Here is a 22,179-nt window from a genome sequence, read left to right on the forward strand (position 1 = left end):
GTCTTCTCTTGCTACTGGAGTCCTCTTTGCCTCCTGTGTGATAGGCCAGCAGTGACAGGGAATTGAAGCCGTCCCAGGAGCAACCTTCAACCAATAACTGTCGGTTACTGGTGTATAAACATTCATTTGCTTCTTGGATGGAAGAACTCTGAGGAGTGTGATTTATACTGGGTTCCAGAGTTTCCCCATCAGGATTTTGCTCCAGTCACCCTCAATGGTACTTGGTTTGATAACCTGCCTTTCCTTGTTTTACTTCCCCAACCCTACAGGTGATAGGCTGAAAAATGGCCGCCAAAGATGTAAGGTCTGAGTCCCCAGAACCTGTTCATGTTATTTTATTTGGAAGAAAGTTCTTTGTATAAATTAAGTGTCTTGAGATGGGGAGATTATCCTACATTATCTGGGTGGGTCCTAAGAAAGAGGCAGAGGGAAATTTGACACACACAAGAAAAGGGGATATGAAGATGAATCAGACACAGATGTGAAGATGCTGGCCTTAAGGATCAGAGTGATGTAGCCACAAGCCAAGGAATGCTGGCAGTCACCAGAAGCCTGAAGAAGCAAGGAACGGATTCTCCCCTAGAGCATCTGGAGGGAATGCAGCCCTGCTGACACCTTGATTTTGGCCAGTGACACTGATTTTGGACTTCCGGACCACAGAACTGTGAGTAAATGCATTTTAGTTGTTTTAAGCCACTGAGTTTGTTATACAGCAGTCATAGGAAACTAATAGACCATACTTTCATCTCCCAAATAAACTACTTGTATCCAAATCCTTGTTTCAGGGCTTTGGCTTCTTTAGGAACCCAAAATAAAATGCTGGCATGCTCTCTTTTGTTTTTACCCATTGCCCTTCCTCTGCTCCCTTCCTGGAAGGCAGATGCGATGCTGGAGATGGTTCTGCCATCTTGCAATCATTAGTTGGGGCCAAACAATAAAGCCACACACTGAGGGTGATAAAGCAGAAAGATACATCTAGACTTGGATATACATCTAATTATTTGATCTTTACTTGGATGGCTAACAGCATCTCAAACCAAGCTTGCATTTTCTCCAGTCTTCTTTATTTTAATAAATGACAATCTTATCTTTCCAATTGGTGGGACAAAAGCCCACCATCGCATCTCCTTCCTGCACACTCCACATTCAATCTATGATTTCTAAATATTATCAGCTTTTCTGTCACAACATCCCCATTTGTCACTATTTCTACCAACCTGATCCAAACCACTGCCATCTCCCACTGAATTAGAGTTCAGCTTGTCTGTCTTTTCTACCCTTGCTTTGCTATGGTCTAGTCTTCACAAAGCAACCAAAATGAGTCTTTCAAAACTTTAGGTCAGAAAATGTCACTGCTTTGCTCAAAGCCTTCCAGTGACTTCCCATTGTACAGAGTGAAACCTAAAGTCTTTACCAGGGTCTGGAAGGCCCTACAGGACTTGGTTCTATTTGTCTCTCTGAGGTCACCACCTACCACCTTCCTCCCAACTTCCTCCTCTCTAAACACACTGGCCTTTTTTTTGTTCCTTGAAAATACTAAGCATGTTCCTGCCCCAGAACCTTTGCTTTTGCTGTCTCCTCTGCCTGGAATGCCATTCCCCAGGCCATATTGAATATATATATATATGAATTATATATTTTCATATATATTCATATATATATTTCATATATATATTCATATATATGAATACATATGAAGAGAATCCTCACTTTCTGTAGGTCTTTCTTCAGATGTCACCTTATCAGATGTACTTTGTAACTCTCTACTACCATAACCTGATTAATTTTCCTTCAAAGCAGTCACTACCATCCCTCTGACAGAATATACCCTCATTTATCTGTTAAAATCTTTTGCCCCACGGCACTGTAAGCTCCATGAATCCCTGATGGTATGGTAGAGCCAGTGTCAGCTCTGAACTGCCAACCTGCAGAAAAATAAAAACCCTAATCTGTTTGGGTACTGTGTTATGAGACTCTGAATCCTTTATAAAATTTGTGCTCAACAGGCCTTTTCTGAGAATGCACCATCAGAGAGATGGGGCGCTGTCTCACTCCTGCCAGGCCATGGTGGAATCCACGTTCTTGACTAAGCATCTGTTGCTACTTGGGAGAAGGGACTCCTCATTACTGCTGGGTGGCCAGGGGAGGGGTTCAGGCTCCCCACTAGTCCTTTGCCAATAGCACCATGGCTGAGAGGGGCAGGGGTGTCCTCATGGCCCCCATGGACACTGTGGGAAGTGGGTGGCCTCGTTATCATTCACTGCTCAAAGTGTCTGTTTTTCTTTGCCATCGTAAGTATGTATGTATCTCCCTGAGACTGTCTGTGATCTGAGGCAAGATTTGGGTATTCCAGGGTCCCTGGGCCACAGCACCAAATGTGCCTCATATCCCACTTCAGTTTCTTATATGAATGGTACTGACTTCATCTGTACTCTGACCAGCTGTCCTTCATGAGTCAGCTGTTTTGCTGATCCACCCATTTTTTCCTATTCTTGAACTTTTTAAAAGTATTTTCATAATTTGAAAATAAGATTATCACAAGATATTTGCATTTCTGCTTTTCTCTTTTTTAGAGAAAATTTGGAAGCCATTTCACTGCATGATTCTATAGTGCACCTGGCTCTGTTATGCTCTTTTTGTACATAGCTTTTACATGAGCTACGGTCCAGTGAAACTGCTTTTTCTGCCGCAGGGGAGAGAACTAACGAGCTCCTCCTGTTTCTATCATTTTCATGTTTCAACACCTCTCTGTTTCACCAGTGCTCTGACAAGAGGCTTGCAACTGCTCCAAGTGCTTCCAAGGTGCCAGACCATGGAGCATCTGCAATGTCAGGTCAGGGTGAGTGTGCCTGGATCCTGATGTACATGCCTAGGTTTACACATATCATGGCTTATTTCTTTTTCATTTTTTAAAAAATGTAACTTGTAACTAATACAACCAACCTTTTGTAAACATTGTCCTGTAAAAATTACGTGCAAATTTATCCTACACAGAGGTAATCTTTAATCTTTGCCTTAACTTAATAGCAGCTTAACGAGTCTTTCAAAGGAATCTTTCTCTTCCCTTCTTTCTTCCCTCACTCCCTCCTCCCCTCTATCTCACTCCCTCCCCTTTCTTCCTATGTGTCTTTCCCTCCTTTCAAAGTCACTCAGTGAATGCCTACAACCACTTAGCATTGTGCTAACACTTCAGGGTCTAACTTCAAAGTCTGAGAGATCAGAATTCTACCCTAGGTCCACTTCACTTTGCTTCTTCAGAGAAACAAGAAACTAGAACTTGTTAAATTTGATTACTCTGGAGAGGAAAAAGTGTATTTTGTGGGGGATAAATTATGAGGGAGGGAGAATAATGGGGTATAGTCTGGGCCACTCAGATACGAGAATCAATCAAATTAAAAATAATTTTCAATGTGCAAAAATAATACATGACAATTTATTAAACTACAAATATATATTGACTTATATTAGAATTATTTACAAATTATAATTAAAACTGTATTTAACTCATAAGAAACAGGTAAATAAAGTTGTGATTATGAATAGGCCTCAGAGGAAAAGGACACTCTAAAGGTTAAGAAAGTTGTATACTCGGGGTCTTTTGTCTTTCCATAAAAACAGTGAATTTTTTTTTTTTTTTTTTTTGTGGTACGCGAACTCTCACTGTTGTGGCCTCTCCCATTCCGGACGCGCAGGCTGAGCGCTCATGGCTCACGGGCCTAGCTGCTCCACGGCATGTGGGATCTTCCCGGACCAGGGCATGAACCCGTGTCCCCTGCATCAGCAGGCGGACTCTCAACCACTGCGCCACCAGGAAAGCCCAAATTGTGAAATTTTTGTTCTAGTTCTGTGAAAAATGCCAGTGGTAATTTGATAGGATTGCACTGAATCTGTAGATTGCTTTGGTTAGTACAGTCATTTTCACAATGTAGATTCTTCCAATCCAAGAACATGGTATATCTCTCCATCTATTTGTATCATCTTTAATTTCTTTCATTAGTGTCTTATAATTTTCTGAATACAGGTCTTTTGTCTCCTTAGGTAGGTTTATTCCTAGGTATTTTATTCTTTTTGTTGCAGTGGTAAATGGGAGTGTTTTCTTGATTTCACTTTCAGATTTTTCATCATTAGTGTATAAGAATGCAAGAGATTTCTGTGCATTAATTTTGTATCCTGCAACTTCAACTAATTCATTGATTAGTAGTTTTCTGGTGGCATCTTTAGGATTCTCTATGTATAGTATCATGTCATCTGCAAACAGTGACAGCTTTACTTCTTCTTTTCCGATTTGGATTCCTTTTATTTCTTTTTCTTCTCTGATTGCTGTGGCTAAAACTTCCGAAACTATGTTGAATAAGAGTGGTGAGAGTGGGCAGCCTTGTCTTGTTCCTGATCTTAGTGGAAATGGTTTCAGTTTTTCACCATTGAGGACTATGTTGGCTGTGGGTTTGTCATATATGGCCTCTATTATGTTGAGGAAAGTTCCCTCTATGCCTACTTTCTGGAGGGTTTTTATCATAAATGGGTGTTGAATTTTGTTGAAATCTTTCTCTGCATCTATTGAGATGACCATATGGTTTTTCTCCTTCAATTTGTTAATATGGTGTATCACACTGATTGATTTGCGTATATTGAAGAATACTTGCATTCCTGGGATAAACCCCACTTGATCATGGTGTACGATCCTTTTAATGTGCTGTTGGATTCTGGAGGAATCAGGGTCCTAGACTTCAGACTATACTACAAAGCTACAGTAATCAAGACAATACAGTACTGGCACAAAAACAGAAATATAGATCAATGGAACAGGATAGAAAGCCCAGAGATAAACCCATGCACATATGGTCACCTTATCTTTGATAAAGGAGGCAAGAATATACAATGGAGAAAAGACAGCCTCTTCAGTAAGTGGTGCTGGGAAAACTGGACAGGTACATGTAAAAGAATGAAATTAGAACACTCCCTAACACCATACACAAACATAAACTCAAAGTGGATTAAAGACCTAAATGTAAGGCCAGACACTATAAAACTCTTAGAGGAAAACATAGGCAGAACACTCTATGACATAAATCACAGCAAGATCCTTTTTGACTCACCTCCTAGGGAAATGAAAGTAAAAGCAAAAATAAACAAAAGGGACCTAATGAAACTTAAAAAAAAATTGCACAGCAAAGGAAACCATAAACAAGATGAAAAGACAACCCTCAGAATGGGAGAAAATATTTGCAAATGAAGCAACTGACAAAGGATTAATCTCCAAAATTTACAAGCAGCTCACACAGCTCAATATCAAAAAAACAAACAACCCAATCCAAAAATGGGCAGAAGACCTAAATAGACATTTCACTAGAGAAGATATATAGATTGCCAACAAACACATGAAAGAATGCTCAACATCATTAATAATTAGAGAAATGCAAGTCAAAACTACAATGCGATATCATCTCACACCGGTCAGAATGGCCATCATCAAAAATCTACAAACAGGGCTTCCCTGGTGGCGCAGTGGTTAAGAGTTCGCCTGCAGATGCAGGGGACACGGGTTCGTGCCCCGGTCTGGGAAGATGCCACATGCCACGGAGCAGCTAAGCCCGTGAGCCATGGCCGCTGAGCCTGCGCATCCAGAGCCTGTGCTCTGCAACAGGAGAGGCCACAACAGTGAGGGGCCTGCTTACCGCAAAAAAAAAAAAAAAAAAAAAAAAAAATCTACAAACAATAAATGCTGGAGAGGGTGTGGAGAAAAGGGAACCCTCTTGCACTGTTGGTAGGAATGTAAACTGATACAGCCACTATGGAGAACAGCATGGAGGTTCCTTAAAAAACTAAAAATAGAACTACCATACGACCCAGCAATTCCACTACTTGGTATATACCCTGAGAAAACCATAATTCAAAAAGAGTCATGTACCCCAATGTTCATTGCAGCTCTATTTTCAATAGCCAGGACATGGAAGCAACCCAAGTGTCCATCGACAGATGAATGGAAAAAGAAGATGTGGAACATATATACAATGGAATACTACTCAACCATAAAAAGGAACGAAATTGAGTTATTTGTAGTGAGGTGGATGGACCTAGAGTCTGTCATACAGAGTGAAATAAGTCAGGAAGAGAAAAACAAATACCGTATGCTAACATATATATATGGAATCTAAATAAATAAATGGTCATGAAGAACCTAGGGGCAAGATGGGAATAAAGACGCAGACCTACTAGAGAACGGACTTGAGGACACAGGGAGGGGGAAGGGTAAGCTGGGACAAAGTGAGAGAGTGGTAGTGTATATATAGACATATACACACTATCAAATGTAAAATAGTCGCATAGCACAAGGAGATCAGCTTGGTGCTTTGTGACCAGCTAGAAGGGTGGGATAGGGAGGTTGGAGGGAGGGAGATGCAAGAGGGAAGAGATATGGGAATATATGTATATATATATAACTGATTCACTTCGTTATAAAGCAGAAACTAACACACCATTGTAAAGTAATTATACACCAATAAAAATGTTTAAAAAAAAAGAAAGTTGTATACATAGAAGGGTACTCCTTTAAAGGAGTTTTCTGAATTCAGATGTGAGAATGTGCTTTAATATTCATCTGTCTTGGTCTTTGAAAATATGACTTTCACAGCAGATAAAAACATTTTGGTAGATCATGTAGCAGTACCTTGATTTTAGGAAGGATTTTACAAGATTCTATGAATGAGATCAATGACTCAGATATAAGTCACAGAATAAAGAGTAAATGATTCAGTAGAGAAAATGAGACTTTTGGTTGAAGGTGGATGAACATACAAATTTTGCTCCCTTCCCAAATCCTACTAAAATAAAGCAAAGGAATATTTTTAACCTACAAGGTTAAACCTACAGGACAAAAAAAATGGGAGCTGGTATTGGAAAAAGCCAAGAAGCAACCCACTAGATATTTCTGGAAGTAGGAGGTGAACGCTGGCTGCCCAACTTATACCCTGTAAGCAGGAGGATTTCGAATCACGTTCTCTGGAAACTGATCAGCCTGAGACAAAGGAAAGAGACTACCCTGATAATCAGACAGTGAAGACCACTATTAACAAGCCCTACCCCTGTACACTGGATCCTCCCATCAGCTTCCAATGCCATTACTCTTAAATAGGAGCAAGCAGTCAGAGATCACAGACATCTGAGGGAAGCAGTTCACACAGCGAGGTCAAATACACACAGAAAGACATTGTTTGAAGAAAATTATGCAGAAAGAAGAAAACGTCAAAAAATTTATGATTAAGATACTAGAGGTATTAGCGCCAGGAAAAACAAAACATGCAGGAAAAGAAGAGTAATCACAGTATACTATATGGCTCAGAGGTGAAGAGTATTTATAAAGGTAGAGGTATTTATAAAGTCATAACAAGGCAAACAGAATATTGATCCAACCAAAATTATAGTGTATTGAGAGAACGGAGGAATGGTGTGTGTGTGTGTGTGTGTGTGTGTGTGTGTGTGTGTGTGTGTGTGTGTGTGTGTGTGTGTGTGTGTGTGTGTGTGTGTGTGTAGCAGGGATGACGAGGTGACCAAAACTGAAAAATCAAGAAGTAGCAATGTAAGCATGTTCTTTAGAGATATGGAGATAAATATCAAAGGATTAGCCAAAAGAAATGAAAGTGGTTGCCTTTCGGGAGTGGAAAACTGGAGCAGGAATAGGAGATTGCTGTTTTTTGGTAACAGGGACAAAGAACCAAATGACTTTTTAAATTACATACATGAGTAACTAAGTAAAGGAAAATCTGGATAAATATTGTTTTTCAGTTAGAAAAGATATTTTAAAGAAAAAAATCCATCATATGTGCATCCACTTATATTGTACAAGGAAAATGACATTTTTCAAAACATCACTCCAGAATTCAGAAATTTTGGGACTCTCTGTGTTTTATTGACCTTAGCATTGCTCAGTGCATTTGTGGAATTCCTATTTAGAAATGACCTTCAGAGATAAGTTTATTAAACATAAGCTTTAATAATCTTAAATATATGAGACTGCACAGCACATTGGATGGTGGTTATACTGAGCCCTTAGGGAGCTGTAGCTGCACTGTAGTTGGTGGAATGATTTCTCTGGAAACGTAATTGATTTCTCTTCTAGAGTAGCAGAGGCTGGGAGAAAGGCAGCGCCGTGGAGTAATTGTTGGGGTTTGGAAAGAGGCACAAATTGAAGGATGTGGAGAAATATGCCAGAGCCACACCCACAGAATGACTGACTGTAAAGGAGTTAATATAAGAAGCAAGAGATAATTTCAAACATTTCTTATTCATATTTTTAATGAGTCAAAGGGTGTATTGCATTGATAAAGAAAAGCAATTTACTATGTAAAAGGAACAATGAAATAAACATACAAAAAAGAAGTATTGGAAATAAAAACATGGTTGTCAATACTAAAGATCTCAAGAGAAGCAATAAAAAACCAGAATGTAATCATTGCTGAAATAAAAATGACAAAATGCAAGGAATTCCTCCAGAACACAGAACAAAAAAGACAATGATGGAAATTACGAGAAAAAAAGAAAAAGATGTAGGCATTCTAGTAGATTGAAACAAGATGGTGGAAAATTACTAATCAAAGGAATAGAAGAAAATTTCACTGAGCTGAAGAGATTTGAATCTTCAGTAATAAAAGTGTTCACCAAATGCTGTGAAGGATTATTGAGAAAGGATCTATACCTAGAAAGTTATCTTGGTAAATTTGTAAATTTCAAGGATAAAAAGAAATCCCATAAGCCTCCAGATATGAAAAAAAAAAAAAGAAAGGGATAACAAAACCTGGAGGAGAGAATGAGACTGGCATTGGACTTTCCATCTTCAACACTACACTTCAAGACCATGGGAGTAATGACTGTTACAGAGTTCCTGTGTAAGGGTAAAAATAAGACATTTGGACATGAAAAAAGTTAAGAAGTACACTACCTATGTTCATTTTTATGAAAAGATTACCTAAGGCAGTACTTCAGTCAAATTAAAAATGAATTTTAAATAAATTAAATTAAGAACAGGGAAAATTTTATATAATAGTAATAAGCGATGCAATAAAATTTACAGCTGTTAAAGAGGATTCTTAAAAGAGGAATAAAATAGATAACATTATCCTATATATAATCATTTATATATAAATTAATAGAAATCAGGACTAGAAATCCAAATTATTTCTTGGAGGTGAAGTAAGGGAATGCGGAAGCAAAAACAGTACTAAAGGTGAAGTCTTACATAGGATTGAGGGAGGTCAAAGTTACACTAAAAATTCGGGAAGCCAGACTAGAAATCCAAATTTTAAATATTTGTTGGGCTTCCCTGGTGGCGCAGTGGTTGAGGGTCCGCCTGCCGATGCAGGGGACGCGGGTTCGTGCCCTGGTCCGGGAAGATCCCACATGCCGTGGAGCGGCTGGTCCTGTGAGCCATGGCCGCTGGGCCTGCGCATCCGGAGCCTGTGCTCCGCAGTGGGTGAGGCCACAACAGTGAGAGGCCCGCGTACCGCAAAAAAAAAAAAAAATTGTAAAAAATGTAAATTAAAAACTTATAAAATAGGATGTAGAACTTCTAAGAAAAAAAGAAAACTAGATAAGACTAGCAAATGCTGGCAAAGCAAAAAGGGTCAAATGTTAATATATTAATGATCATAAAATCCTCTTTTTAGTGGCAAAGACATTCCAATTGAGGTATATATATACATTAATCTAACCATATGCTACTTATAAGAGACACAATATGATACTAAAAAAATATTGCAAACAAGGGTATGAGAGAATAGAAAATATGTATTGGTCTCTGCCCCCCGTTCTTGGCACAAAGTTCCTAAAACCTTGTAATTTCCTAAGTGATAAGAACTCTAGGGGCATCTCTTGCTCTAATATTGGTCTTAGACCTTGGTTCCTGAAACCTTAGTAATTTCCTGGGCGATAGGAGTGTCTTTTGTTCTAATGAGGCAACTTTGGGCAGGTTCCTAGATGACTCCTGGATGAGGGCTGGTCACCAGAAAGACCAAGTCATGATTAGAAACTTGGAATTTTCAGCCCCGCCTCTCCCCCCTCCATTCCCTTGTGTAGGGAGATGGTCTGAAAATGGAGTTAGTGATCAATCATGCCTACGTGATGAAGCCTCCATAAAAATCCCCAAAGTATGGGGTTTGGAGAGCTTCTGGGCTGGTGACCAGGTGGAGGTGCTGGGAGAGTGGCATGCCGCTTCCCATATACCTTGCACTATGCATCCTTTCCATCTGGACGCTCACCTGTATCCTTTAACAAGCTGGATGAAAGTAAGAGTTTAAAGGTAAGTGTTTTCCCTAGTCTGTGAGCTACTCTAGCAAATTAATCAAATCCAAGGAGGGGTTATTGGAACCTCTGATCTGTAACTGGTTGGTCAGAAGCACGGGTGACAACCTGGGCTTGCAACTGGAGCTGAAGAGGGTGGCGAGCAGTCTTGTGGGACTAAGCCCTCAACCCGTGGGATCTGGTGCTGTCTCTAGGTAGACAGTGTCAGAACTGAGTTGAATTGCAGGACACCCAGCTGGTGTCCCGGAGAATTGCTTGGTGGGGGAAAAAACCTCCACACATTTGGTGACCAGAAGTGAAGTGTTCTCTGTGAAGGTAAAGGAGACACACAGGGAAGAAAGACACAGTAGGGAAGAAATGGGTTTTTCCCTACAAAGGAATGAGAAGACTGAATTTTTTCCTTTATAAAAGGGATGAAGAAGGCTATTACAGACTAATGCAAATTAAGAAGAAAGCAGAGATGGCAATATCAATATCAGGCAAAGTAGAATTCAAATAAAAATCACTCACTTATACTTGTGAGACATTCTATGAAGCTAAACCATATAATATACCATGAAGATATAACATCCATGAACCTCAATATATTGAGCAACAGAACACTGGACATAGAAAATTAAAACTGCCTGAAATAAAAGAAGAATTGGATAAAAATTACAATTATAGTAAAGATCTGTCTTAAAATGTGACAGATCAAATAGACAAAAAGGTAATAATGGATTTGAAAAGCATAATTTAAACATAATAATAATAACAATTAAACAGTTTGGCTATATATGTATAACTTTTTAACCTTTTTTCTTAAGCAAAAGAGAATATACATTTGTTTTCAATGCCTAAAGGACATTAATAAAAGTTGATCATGTAACAAAGCATAAGAATAATCTTAATGAAACTGAACTATCATATAGGTCATATTCTATGACCATGGATGTAGGTGGATTAGAAAGTAATAATAAAAAGATAATTAAACCCCGCCCCCAGAAGTTACATCTCCCAAATATCTCTTGAGTCAAAGAGGAAATCAAAGCTGAAATAATAGACAATTTAGAAAATGAGAGTGGGAACACTAATTCTATGGCCTGCAGCAAAGTTGAGCTCAAGAGGAACTTTAGCTTTAAATGCTTGTATTATTTAAAGAAATCATGAAATCCAGAAATCACGAAAATAACTGAATCATATTTTTCAACTCAAAAATCAGAACAGGATAAGTAAAATAAGACATAAAAGGACAAAGAGCAGTAATTCATGAATAAAACAAAAACAAAGTAAAATGTAGACATGGTTCTCTTAAAAAGTCCAATAAAAGTAGATTATTTATTCATTCTATAGTTATTTATGTTCTGGGCATACACTCTGAAAAGAAAAAGGACAAACTTGTCTGATTCACTTTGTTGTACAACAGAAACTAGCACAGCATTGTGAAGCAGTTATACTCCAATAAAGATGTATAAAAAACAACAACAAAAAACCCCATGACAAAAATAAATAAATGTTTCATTTAGAAGTTTAGGTTGATAATCATGGCACAAACACCTATAATTGGGAGAAATCTTGGATAAATAAAAATCAAACCCTGTTATAACCTAGATGTCAGAGAATCATGACTCACCCACATCATAAATGTTCTGTGTAAAAGGTCCCACCTCAGGCCTTTGTGTTTTCTGTTCTTCGTGTCTGGAACCGTCTTCTCCCAGACATAAGCTCTGCTCAAATGCTGCCTTACCAGGAATCTTTGCTTGACCACCCCATTTTCATCCTCAGTCTGCTTTATTCTTCTTCATATCACATATGAAACATGTTGATATCTCCCACTGTCTCTCCCACTAATGTAAAAATCCCTTGGAGGAGCGGGCTCTAGTGTGTTCACTGCTGTCTTCCTGGTGTGTTCACTGCTGTCTTCCTGGCGCTTAGACCAATGAATGGCTCATTGTAGACTTTAGATAAATGAAATCTTTGTCAAATGAAGGTTGCTCCACAAATCATTACTGTGTATATAGGTGACATAGTTTGATAAGCATATAACAAATCCGTGATGAGTGAGGTTTTATCATCTTCATGATCTAAATTTTTACGTATTTCTCAATAGTGCATGGGACAGAGGCAAAGCCAACCCGGCTCTCCATTCTTTGGAGACCAAGGTTGACAAGGTCTGGTCCCATGTCTGCTGTTGTAAGTGGTGGCTTTCTCATGGAAACCTCCAGTAATTCTCATTCACTTCTGGTTTGTAATTACATTGTACCCAAATGAGCTCTATGGCTCCCTACTAAATACTAAGTTCTTTAAGGTTTGTTCCTTAACGGTCTTTGTATGAGTCAGAGAGCTTAGTGTTGTGCCTGGCATACAGTCAGTCCTCCATACTTTTTTCCAAAAGAATGAAGAGAAACAGCAGTCTCCATGCCTCAGATTTGCAGGAGTGAAGTGATATCTGGTACCCAACCTTAGCTTCAAGACCTTCAATCTGCATCATAGCCCTTAGTGCCATCTTCACACCAGGGACTTACCACCTGCTCAATTCAGAACCCTACCCTGGCTCTGCTATGGGTTCCAGGCAGGATGCTCCCCACATCTTTTTGCCATCCATTTCTAATGTAGCAAAATGCTGGGATTGGAGCCAGACATATCTGCTGAATTCAAAGCCTACCTTCTCCAGAAACCAGCTGTGTATTCTGGGCCAAGTTCCTGCTTTATTTCTCTTTCTTTCTACCTTTCTGAACTCAGTGTGACAGAGGCTGCTAGTTGTTCACCAATATCCATTCTTTTTCCTTTTATTATAGTACCTTTAAGCTTTAACTGGCCATATGGCTGCCCAGTTAGAGACTGCATTTCTCAGCCTTCCTTGCAGCCTTCTCTTGCCCTGGGGCTAAGTTCGGGCCAATGCGGAGTGAACAGAAGCAAGGCTTGTCACTTCCAGGTCGTACTCCTAAGAGGAACCGGTCTTACTCTCTCCTCTTGCCCTTCCCCCTTCCCTCTGGCAGGAGCACAGTCATGACGGTGGGAGCTAAAGTAATCACTTCAGGCCCAGAGCTGGAAATCATGTAGTGAGAATGGCGGAGCTGCCCTACCAGCCCTGGTCTGCTCATCTCTGGTCTTGTGGACGAAACAGAAATACACTTCAATCTTTTTTAAACCTCTGTATTTGGGGGTCTCTTTGTCACAAGAGCTTAGACTATACTCTAACTAATATGCTCCATTTTGTTAGTTGTAAAATGAGAATGATACCTAGCAGGGCTGTTCTAAGGAGGAGTATGCAGTAGAAGTTTAAGAATTGTGCAGCTTTTAGCCTGCTGTCAAAGTCACAGTCTGAGCAGAATAACTGAAAGTAAGATATCTGGAGTGTTTGACTAGTGCCAAAGTGAGTCACAGTCAAGATCAGGCACTATAGTATCACCCCTATCCCCAATCCCTCTCCCACTTTTCTCCACTCCCTCTCAACTCCCTAAGTTCTAGGGTCAGCCAGTGGCCAGTTGGCTAATGAAACAGTAGGAAGAGAAACCTTTATGGTGCTGGTGGCAGGGCAGGACAGACATTTGTCAAAAAGAATTTAATTTTTTACAATGGCAAATGCCATACAAACTCTATTCCTTATCTCTTCCTGAAATGTTTGGTAAAATATCCAGTTCTTGCTGCAGTTTTGAGGAGCTAAGTCTGTTTTGAGGCTATGTTTACGTTTTGAGTTCAGCCTTAAGGGTAAGCCTGGAGGGATGCTTGGACACTCAATGCAGCAGGAAAGGAGCAAGCTGGCCAGGAGCTGCTGCACTGTGGAAACCCAAGAGCACATGAGGCCTATGTGGGCATCCATCACCCTAGAAAACTGGAAAATTTCACTAAAAGTTGGAAAATGGTGATTTTTGACTACAGATTCATAGTCAAAACTGGAAAGACTCAAACTATAGATTCTTAATTAAAGTCACTTGAGTTTCTCCCAACCTCTTCACCAAAAATAATTGGTACATCCTCTATTAATACTAAATTTCAAAATTCACATATCATCAGGGAGATTTTGGCATAATTAAGTACCAACGTCATTAAAAAGCAATGTCTCAGCACTTACTCCACTGTATTATGGGCTTGGTTCTCCATGTCAAGAAACTGCTGCATCTGGTTTGTATTTCTTGATTTTTAATCTGTGAGGAGGAAAAAAATGATCTAGATTCCTAAAATGCTTACCTTTATTAACCTATAAAACAAGAAAATTTTGCTACTGGCAAACCATGCTGTTATATGAGTTTTTCTGAGTGTAGTACTCTTGGTTCCACAAAACGTAGAAACTTGCATGTGTGTGTGTGCCCCATGCATTTACTGGCTTAGTGATGAGTTGAAATAGATGCTACTGACTGAAGTGAACATTCATTCACTATCTAATGAACAACAGCTTGGTGCCAGGTACTTTGCAAAGTGCCAACACATGAGATGAGTAAAACAGAATTCCTACTCCAGATGGGTCCCAGCTGAAGGGACTCAAACTTTCCTTCCTGGTGGTTCCCCTAAAGGTCTGCCTTTATTTGAGTAGATTCTTTCTTTGGTCCTGTCTGGATTTAGTTAGAATGAATATACCACGAGATTTAGGACAAAAAACGTAAACTTGCCTAAAAATAGAAAAATAGAAATAGAAAATAAAAATAGAAAAAGAAAATAAAAATAGAAAAATAGAAATCTTAACAATTCCTCAGTGGCTCTGTGGGCACCTGCTCACCCTTTTGACAATATAGGGATGTTAGTACTTCCTAAAGTAAAAAAAAAAAAGGTTTTCCCAGCAACGTAGTTTTAATTAAAAAGAAAAAAATCTATGAGGATAAATGGACAAATATTGAAAAGGACTTTGACTCCTCTGAATAAAAGTTAAACAGCATTCAAGATGGTAGAAAGAGGAGGAAGACAGGCAGGCTCAAGTCCCTCTCAAATCAAAGGGATTAAAGAGAGACCCTGGAATTGCGAGTGGAGCAGAAGGGCGAGGAGCAGGAATGGGCAATGAAAACTTGACCAGTACGTTCAGATGAATAATTTCATTTTGTAGGTTCTCAAATCCTTCACTTTAACATCAGGGAAACTGAGGCACAGACGAGCCAAGTGACTTGCCCAAAGCCACACAACTAGAACACAGACCTTCCAGTTTAGGGAGAATCTCTGTTCTGAATTCTACAGGGTCAGTCCGAGCCTCTCTCCACCCGTCCCACAGCCCGCGCCCCCCGGGAGGGTTCAAGGCCAGCCTCCGCGGAACAGCCTGTCTGTTGGGGGTCCCCCGCCCCTCTTGGGCAAGCTGGGCTAAAGGTCGAGGGTCCGAGGAGGGTTACCTGCGCCGCGCCGCGCTCTCCCGAGAGGTCTGAAGCCCCGAGAGTAGGAACGCCGGGGCCACCGCCAGCCCGGCCCGCCCCGAGGGGCCCCGCCGCCCGCCGCCCGGGCCCGCCAGCCCGCCGCGCGGCCTCCGAGGCCGTTATGGCCTCTCGCTCCCGGCCCGCCGCCTCCACAGAGCCGCCGCTGGCTGCCATGGGGACGCGGCCGAACTCGCTGCTGCGGGGGGTGAGGCGGGGGATGGGCTCGGCGGCGCGGCGGGCTGACCCGCGGGAGGCCGCGGCTGCCGCGCCTTGCCGGGCTACCCGGGACCTCGCCGCCCTGCAGTTCTGCGTGTGGGGTCTGCTCAGCAGACGGAGGGCTCCCCGAGACCACATTCTGGGTGCTGTCCACTTTGTGGCTCCCACCGCTTAGCAGAGTGTCCGGCACTCGACGGGGATCCGAGAAATATTTGTCGAATGAATGAACGAAATAACGAGGGAACAAAGTGTAAACAGCTGGGGGGAGGGAGGGTTCTGCATCCAGGTTCCTTAAATCCCCCTGGCTTCCCCCTCCTCTTACCCACATTTGAAATGATACGAAAAAGAAATAGACTTACGGCAAAGAGAGCTGCCTTTCGAGTCACCAAAGTGGCCCCAGCTAGGAAGAGCTTTACTTTCAGCAGCAACTGTACCTGTCTTTCCCATCCAGCGCATTGGGTCCTTAGAGCAACTCTGCGAGTTAGACGGAGCAGATAGTGTTGCTTCCCTTTTAGGGAGAAAGAAATACCTCCTAAGTGGGGGAACACGGACGGAACTCAGAGTGATTGATTCCAAATTCTTTCTTTTTTTCACCAAATTCCAAGTATAACTGATGACAGAAGCTCTGTTTCATGGTTCTGATTTCAAAGAAATGATAGGAAAGAATATATGCATAAATACTTGTACGTACACACACACACACACACACACACACACACACACACACATATATATATACCCATTTTTTTTCTACTGATACCACGAGTGATATTTTAAGCACTTAGATTTTGTGTTTGGAAAATATTCTAGCATCTATTTTAGGGACAGAATTCCTTGCAATACATTCAGTCGATTAATTCCTAATTCTTAAAATCTTTTATTTGCACTCCACTTTCATAATATTAACATTAATTTGCTACTTTAATATGGCTATCAATTTAATACTGACCTCAATTCCTCCATCCAAATTCCAAAATAACATTTGCTGTTTCTCGACAAATTGAGTTTCATAGATGAATTGTGTCAAGTAACTCAGGTCATTAGTGCTAATAAGTGTTTCATAGTTCTCATTATGTTTGAATGAAGAAAGTGATCATTTTATCTTAACTTGAGACCTTCCATTATTCTGTAAACCTTAGTCATATTCTTTATTCTTGTCTAAACTGAATGGATCAATGTATTTATTCTGACCCCAGGAAGGGAAAATGGAACTAGGAATGAAATTTAATGAAGTTTCAGGATGCCCAACATCACTCTTGCTGTGTAGCTCTTTACCATTGGTAAGTACTTTTATGTTCATTAGTTCCTTATATGCTCAAAATGTACCATGCAACACAAGTGTGACAGGTGTTATTGTAGCTCTTTTTAGCATGTTAGGAACCTAAGGTTTAGGGAGAATAAAAAAATTTTGTCCAAGAGGATTCATCTAGTTCAAGTGCAGCTAAGATATGAACCAAGATCATCTTACTTCAAATCCAGTGCTCTTCAAACTCTGTCCTAAAATTAAGGTTGAGCAGGTTTCTTTAGCAGTCAGAATCTTGCACAGGTAACTGTAGATGTATTTAAAGCCATATTTTCACAAGAAAGAATGAATGTGAGCAGGGCTTGCAAAGCATAGGTATGTGAGAGTTCACATACTATGACAGATTTAAAGAAAATTTCAATACAGAATAGAAATACCCCATTCAATTTAATAGGAATAAAGGTTTCATTTCAGGGTGAGACTTAAAACTTAAAATGCAAAGACCTACCCTCCCCCCCTCCTCACTGCTCCATGACTCCCCGCCATCAAGTAAGAACTGCAAAGCCTTGAATTTACCCAGAAATGTACCTATTATTAGATCTTTTCAGGTGAAATTGTTTGGAAAGGGATGAGGAGAGGATCGAGGATGGTGTTTGGAAGAAAAACTAAGGGATGAATTATGTAGAATACCTAATAATCATTATAGACTGAACCTTAAACATTGAAAAACCTTCATTAACAAAACAGTTTTCATGCCAAAATTTATAATAGTAGTACAGAAAACAAACATACAACTTTAATATATGGAAGGTTATATAAATTATCTTTATGTCTGTCTTTTTATCAACATGGGAATATTTATTTTTATATCATTTTCAAAAGAAGGCTAAAAAATTATATATATATATATTACAATGAAAAGTTATGACTACCTTATGCATGGAAAATATTTTAGAAAAAAATTTTAATAATAATAATTATGAAATAACCATAGAATTGGAAGAATTCATTAAGGGCACCTAGTCCAACCCTTCATTTTATATAAAGAAACTCAGACCCAAAGAATTAAAATGATTTGACTAGTTTTATTTCTAGTTAATGACAAAAATAGAGATTAGAGTCCAGGTTTTTTCCTTATGGTATCTTGCCACTTCTATAAGTGGAAGCAGGTTGAGGGAGTTTTCTGGAGATGCTTCAATGCATATTCCAGTTGAGAAAATAGCCATTCAGGAAAAGGAGATTCGGTCTTTAGAACCAAGGCCACCCTAGAGACAGCGCTGGCCCATAGAAATATAATGCATACCACCTATCCACCCATGTAATTTAAAATATTCTAGTAGTCAAACTTAAAAAGTAAAAAGAAACAGGTGAAGTTAATTTGAAAAGCATATTTATTTAACCCAACATATCCAAAATATGTTTTCAACATAGAGTCAGTATAAAAAATTGAGATATTTTACATTCTTTTTTTCTATACTTAGTCTTCAAAATCTGGTGTGTAGTTTTTACTTCCAGCACGATCAGTTCCTAGAGCCATATTCAAGTGCTCAATAGCCACACATGACTGGTGGCTACCACATTGGACAGCATATCCCTGGAATACGGGTGCCTGGTCAATGTACTAAAGCCCTTTGTTAAGTGTGAAGGGTCATACAATGAGAGAGATTCTAAGTAATTTGGGTGTGATTTGAGAGGGACTATGAAAGTCTCCTCCCTCAAAATCCTCATTAACCTTCTCTGCATTGGGAGAGGGATTGGAGCAAAGCAGGGTGAGGCCTTTCACTGCATCATGACTCACAGTCCTGTCAATTCTCCTCAACAGGGCTGCTTCTCCAAAGAGAATTCAGACAATTCAGGTTTGATGGGAGGGCCTCTTTGTGTGGGCTGGCCAGGGGCCCAGGTGCCACAGAAGCACGTCCTCCTGATGGGAATTAGGAACACCGGATCTCATTTTAGGTTCAGAAAACAAAACTAAATTTTTTGGAAAATGGCTACCATGATTTTTTCCTATAGTTTTCCTTCTTAGAGGTCCTTAGTGTTTTGCTTTGTGGTTTTGAAAATGTAACCCTCTCTTGGATATTAAAGGGAACCAAAGATTTTTTACAGTCTTGAGCTAAAGTTTCATGGGTGGAATAGCTTATTTCCTGGAATCAGGTATGGCAGGGTTAATACTGAAGTGAAAGGTTCCCAACGGGGAAGACAAATTTGGAGCCAGGGGTCAACTCTTTCCAAAAGCTCATCTCTGTTAAAACCTTTCAGGTCTCGAGCTAATATGACAGTGAGAAATTATTGGGTCAAAATCGAAGAAAGGCAAGAACCTAGAGAAGTGAGCCCAGAGCTCAATGCTGCTTTTGCCTGGAAGGCATTCGATGTTCTGGAAGGAATAACCACAAAACTGAGCAGCAGTTCTGGTAGTCTTGGGAAGCAAAGCGGCCAAAAGACAAAGCCTGGGCTCACCCCAGATAAGGAGTCAATAAATACCCTCTGCCTTTAAGCTGGAATCCCAAAGAGCTTTGCCCTCAGGAAAATGGGAAGTGGAAATAAATCAGTCCTCTCACTAACCTGCAGCCCAGCTTTGGATCACCTAAGTAATTCAGGACAATCTCAATCTCTGAGCATGGATAAGGCAGTGTTGGACTGGTAGATTAAAACACCTGGAGAAAGTTAGCAAAAATATTCTCTGGTGAAGATTAAAATCATTCTAGGCCTCAAATTCTTCCTAAGAATAATTTCTCAAATAGCAGAACAGACGCAAATATAATCTAGGACCAGGAAACAAGATACCATCAGGGAAAACTGGTAGAAAGTACAGACCACAGAAACAGAACCACAGAAGATTTATAATTGGAATCAGACAAAGATTATAAAAATATGGATAATATGATTAAAGAAATAAAAATAAGATTGAAAAATCTGTAAGGAGTGCTAAATATAAAAAGCAACTTGGTGTATTTGAAAAGGAACCAAATAGAAATTCTAAAGCTAAAAAAATTAAGAACACAGCAGATGCGTGTAATAGTAGATTTGATACAGGTACAGAGAGAATTTGTGAACTGGAAAATAGATCAGAAGAAATTTTCCAGATTGTAGGGAAAAGACAAAATATTGGAAAATATTTTAAGATGAAGGTTTACAACTTTAGTACTTATTAATAGAATTATTTGTTGTTATGAAAATAAAAATAGATACTATATATGAAAGTATCTAGTACATGCCCTTGCATTTAGTGGGTACTCAAGAAGTATTTGTTGAATTTGAAATTTGGTTATTTCACAAATCATCTTTGTCACTTTTTATAAGTTCCATTTCTTTGTCAAAGTATTCAGGTTTCTCTTTTAATTTTTAAACGTATTAATCATAGTCATTTTCTATTCTGTGTCTTATAATTCCAATCTCTGAAATGTTGGGATCTATTACTGCTATTTCTTATCATGTTATCTTATTTTCTTGTATGTTTTATGAGTTTTGACTATAAGATAATTTGGGGGGGGATTTATTTCTGGGACATCTTTGAGGCTAGAATTGAGGTTAAATTCTTCCAGAGGATTTGCATTTGCTTTTGAGAGTTGCCTTACGGCATAACCAACCCCAAATTATTTTATATTAAATTTTTGACGGGAGATTTTTTTTTTTTTTTTTTGTGGTACACGGGCCTCTCACTGTTGTGGCCTCTCCCATTGCGGAGCACAGGCTCTGGATGCGCAGGCTCAGTGGCCATGGCTCACAGGCCTAGCCGCTCCACGGCATGTGGGATCTTCCCAGACTGGGGCACGAACCCGTGTCCCCTGCATCGGCAGGCAGACTCTCAACCACTGCGCCACCAGAGAAGCCCCTGACAGGAGATTTTTAAGACAACACAGGTAATATGAATGAATGAAAAATAAGTGTAGGGACAACTTATGAAATAAATTTCCAGAGAAAGAATTTTCCTTCACTTAGGGTCAAAGTTAAGATAGGTATGTGTTCTGCTGTTCCATTTTTGTGACCAAAAATAAGTGTCTTTTATTTTAGAATAGTTTTAGATTTACAGAAAAATTATGAAGATAATACAGAGAGTTCCCATATACCCCACATCCAATAGCCCTTATTATTGACATCTTTTATTAGTATGGTCCATTTGTTACAATTAATAAACAAATGCTGATGTATTATTATTAACTACAGTTTGTACTTTACTCAGATTTCCTTAGTTTTTACCTAACATCCTTTTTTCTGTTGCAAGATCCCACCCAGGATAACACATTACCTTTAGTTATCATGTCTGCTTAGGCATCTCTTGGCTGTGACAGCTTCTAAGAATTTCCTTGTTTTTGATGATCTTGACAGTTTTGAGAAGTGCTGGTCAGGTATTTTGTAGAATGTCCTTCAATTGGAATTTGTCTTGTGTTTTTCTCATGATTAGACTGGGATTATGGGTTTGGGGGAAGAAGATCACAGAAGTAAACTGCCATTTTCATCACGTTGTATCAAGGGTACCTACTGTCAACATGGTTTATGACTGTGGGTGTTGATCTTGGTCACCTGATTGAGATAGTGTTTGTCAGGTCTCCCCACTGTAAAGTTACTCTCCCCTCCCTTTCCACTCTGTGCTCTTTGGATGGAAGTTATTAGGTAGAGCCCACACTTAAGGAGTAAGGAGTTTTGCTCCATCACCTCCTTAAGGGTAGGGTCTCTATATAAATTATTTGAAATTCCTCTGCATGGAAGTTTTGTCTCATCTCTATCATTTATTTATATCTGTATGGACTCATGGATATTTATTGTATACTTTGAATTATAATTCAAAGCCTTTTTATTTAGTTTGTTTCTCAAATTGTTCCAGCTTTGGCCATTGGGAATTCTTTCAGTTAACTTCTATGTCCCTTTGACATACTCTCATCATTGTGGGTTTTAGTTTAGTTTAGTTTTGGGTTTTTTTGAAGCACTTCATGACTTTCTGGCATTATAAGATGTTCCAGGCTCATCTATATCTATAAATGTCTATATCTACAAGTATCTATGAATGCTTCTGTATGTAACCATTTGTTTCTTTATTAGGCTAAACATGAGTTCCCATTGTAATCTCCAACTAACCTATTATGTGGATCATTCTAACCTCCTCTCCTTGCTTAT

At 39.5% G+C, this 22,179-nt stretch overlaps 1 protein-coding gene across 1 annotated transcript in view; it reads right to left on the reverse strand.

Annotated features, from left to right (window-relative positions):
- The window catches only part of DEUP1 (deuterosome assembly protein 1), a gene marked incomplete at both ends in the record, with an annotated part of 101,854 nt that extends 87,478 nt beyond the window's left edge, over positions 1-14,376 (reverse strand). The window contains 1 exon segment of the mRNA XM_082661245.1: positions 14,348-14,376. Coding sequence (XP_082517371.1) covers positions 14,348-14,376 — 29 coding nt within the window.
- Positions 14,377-22,179: the final 7,803 nt, after the last annotated feature.

Source organism: Grampus griseus (assembly GCF_964374135.1).
Source record: "Grampus griseus genome assembly, chromosome: 8".
In the NCBI taxonomy this organism is placed as follows: domain Eukaryota; kingdom Metazoa; phylum Chordata; class Mammalia; order Artiodactyla; family Delphinidae; genus Grampus; species Grampus griseus.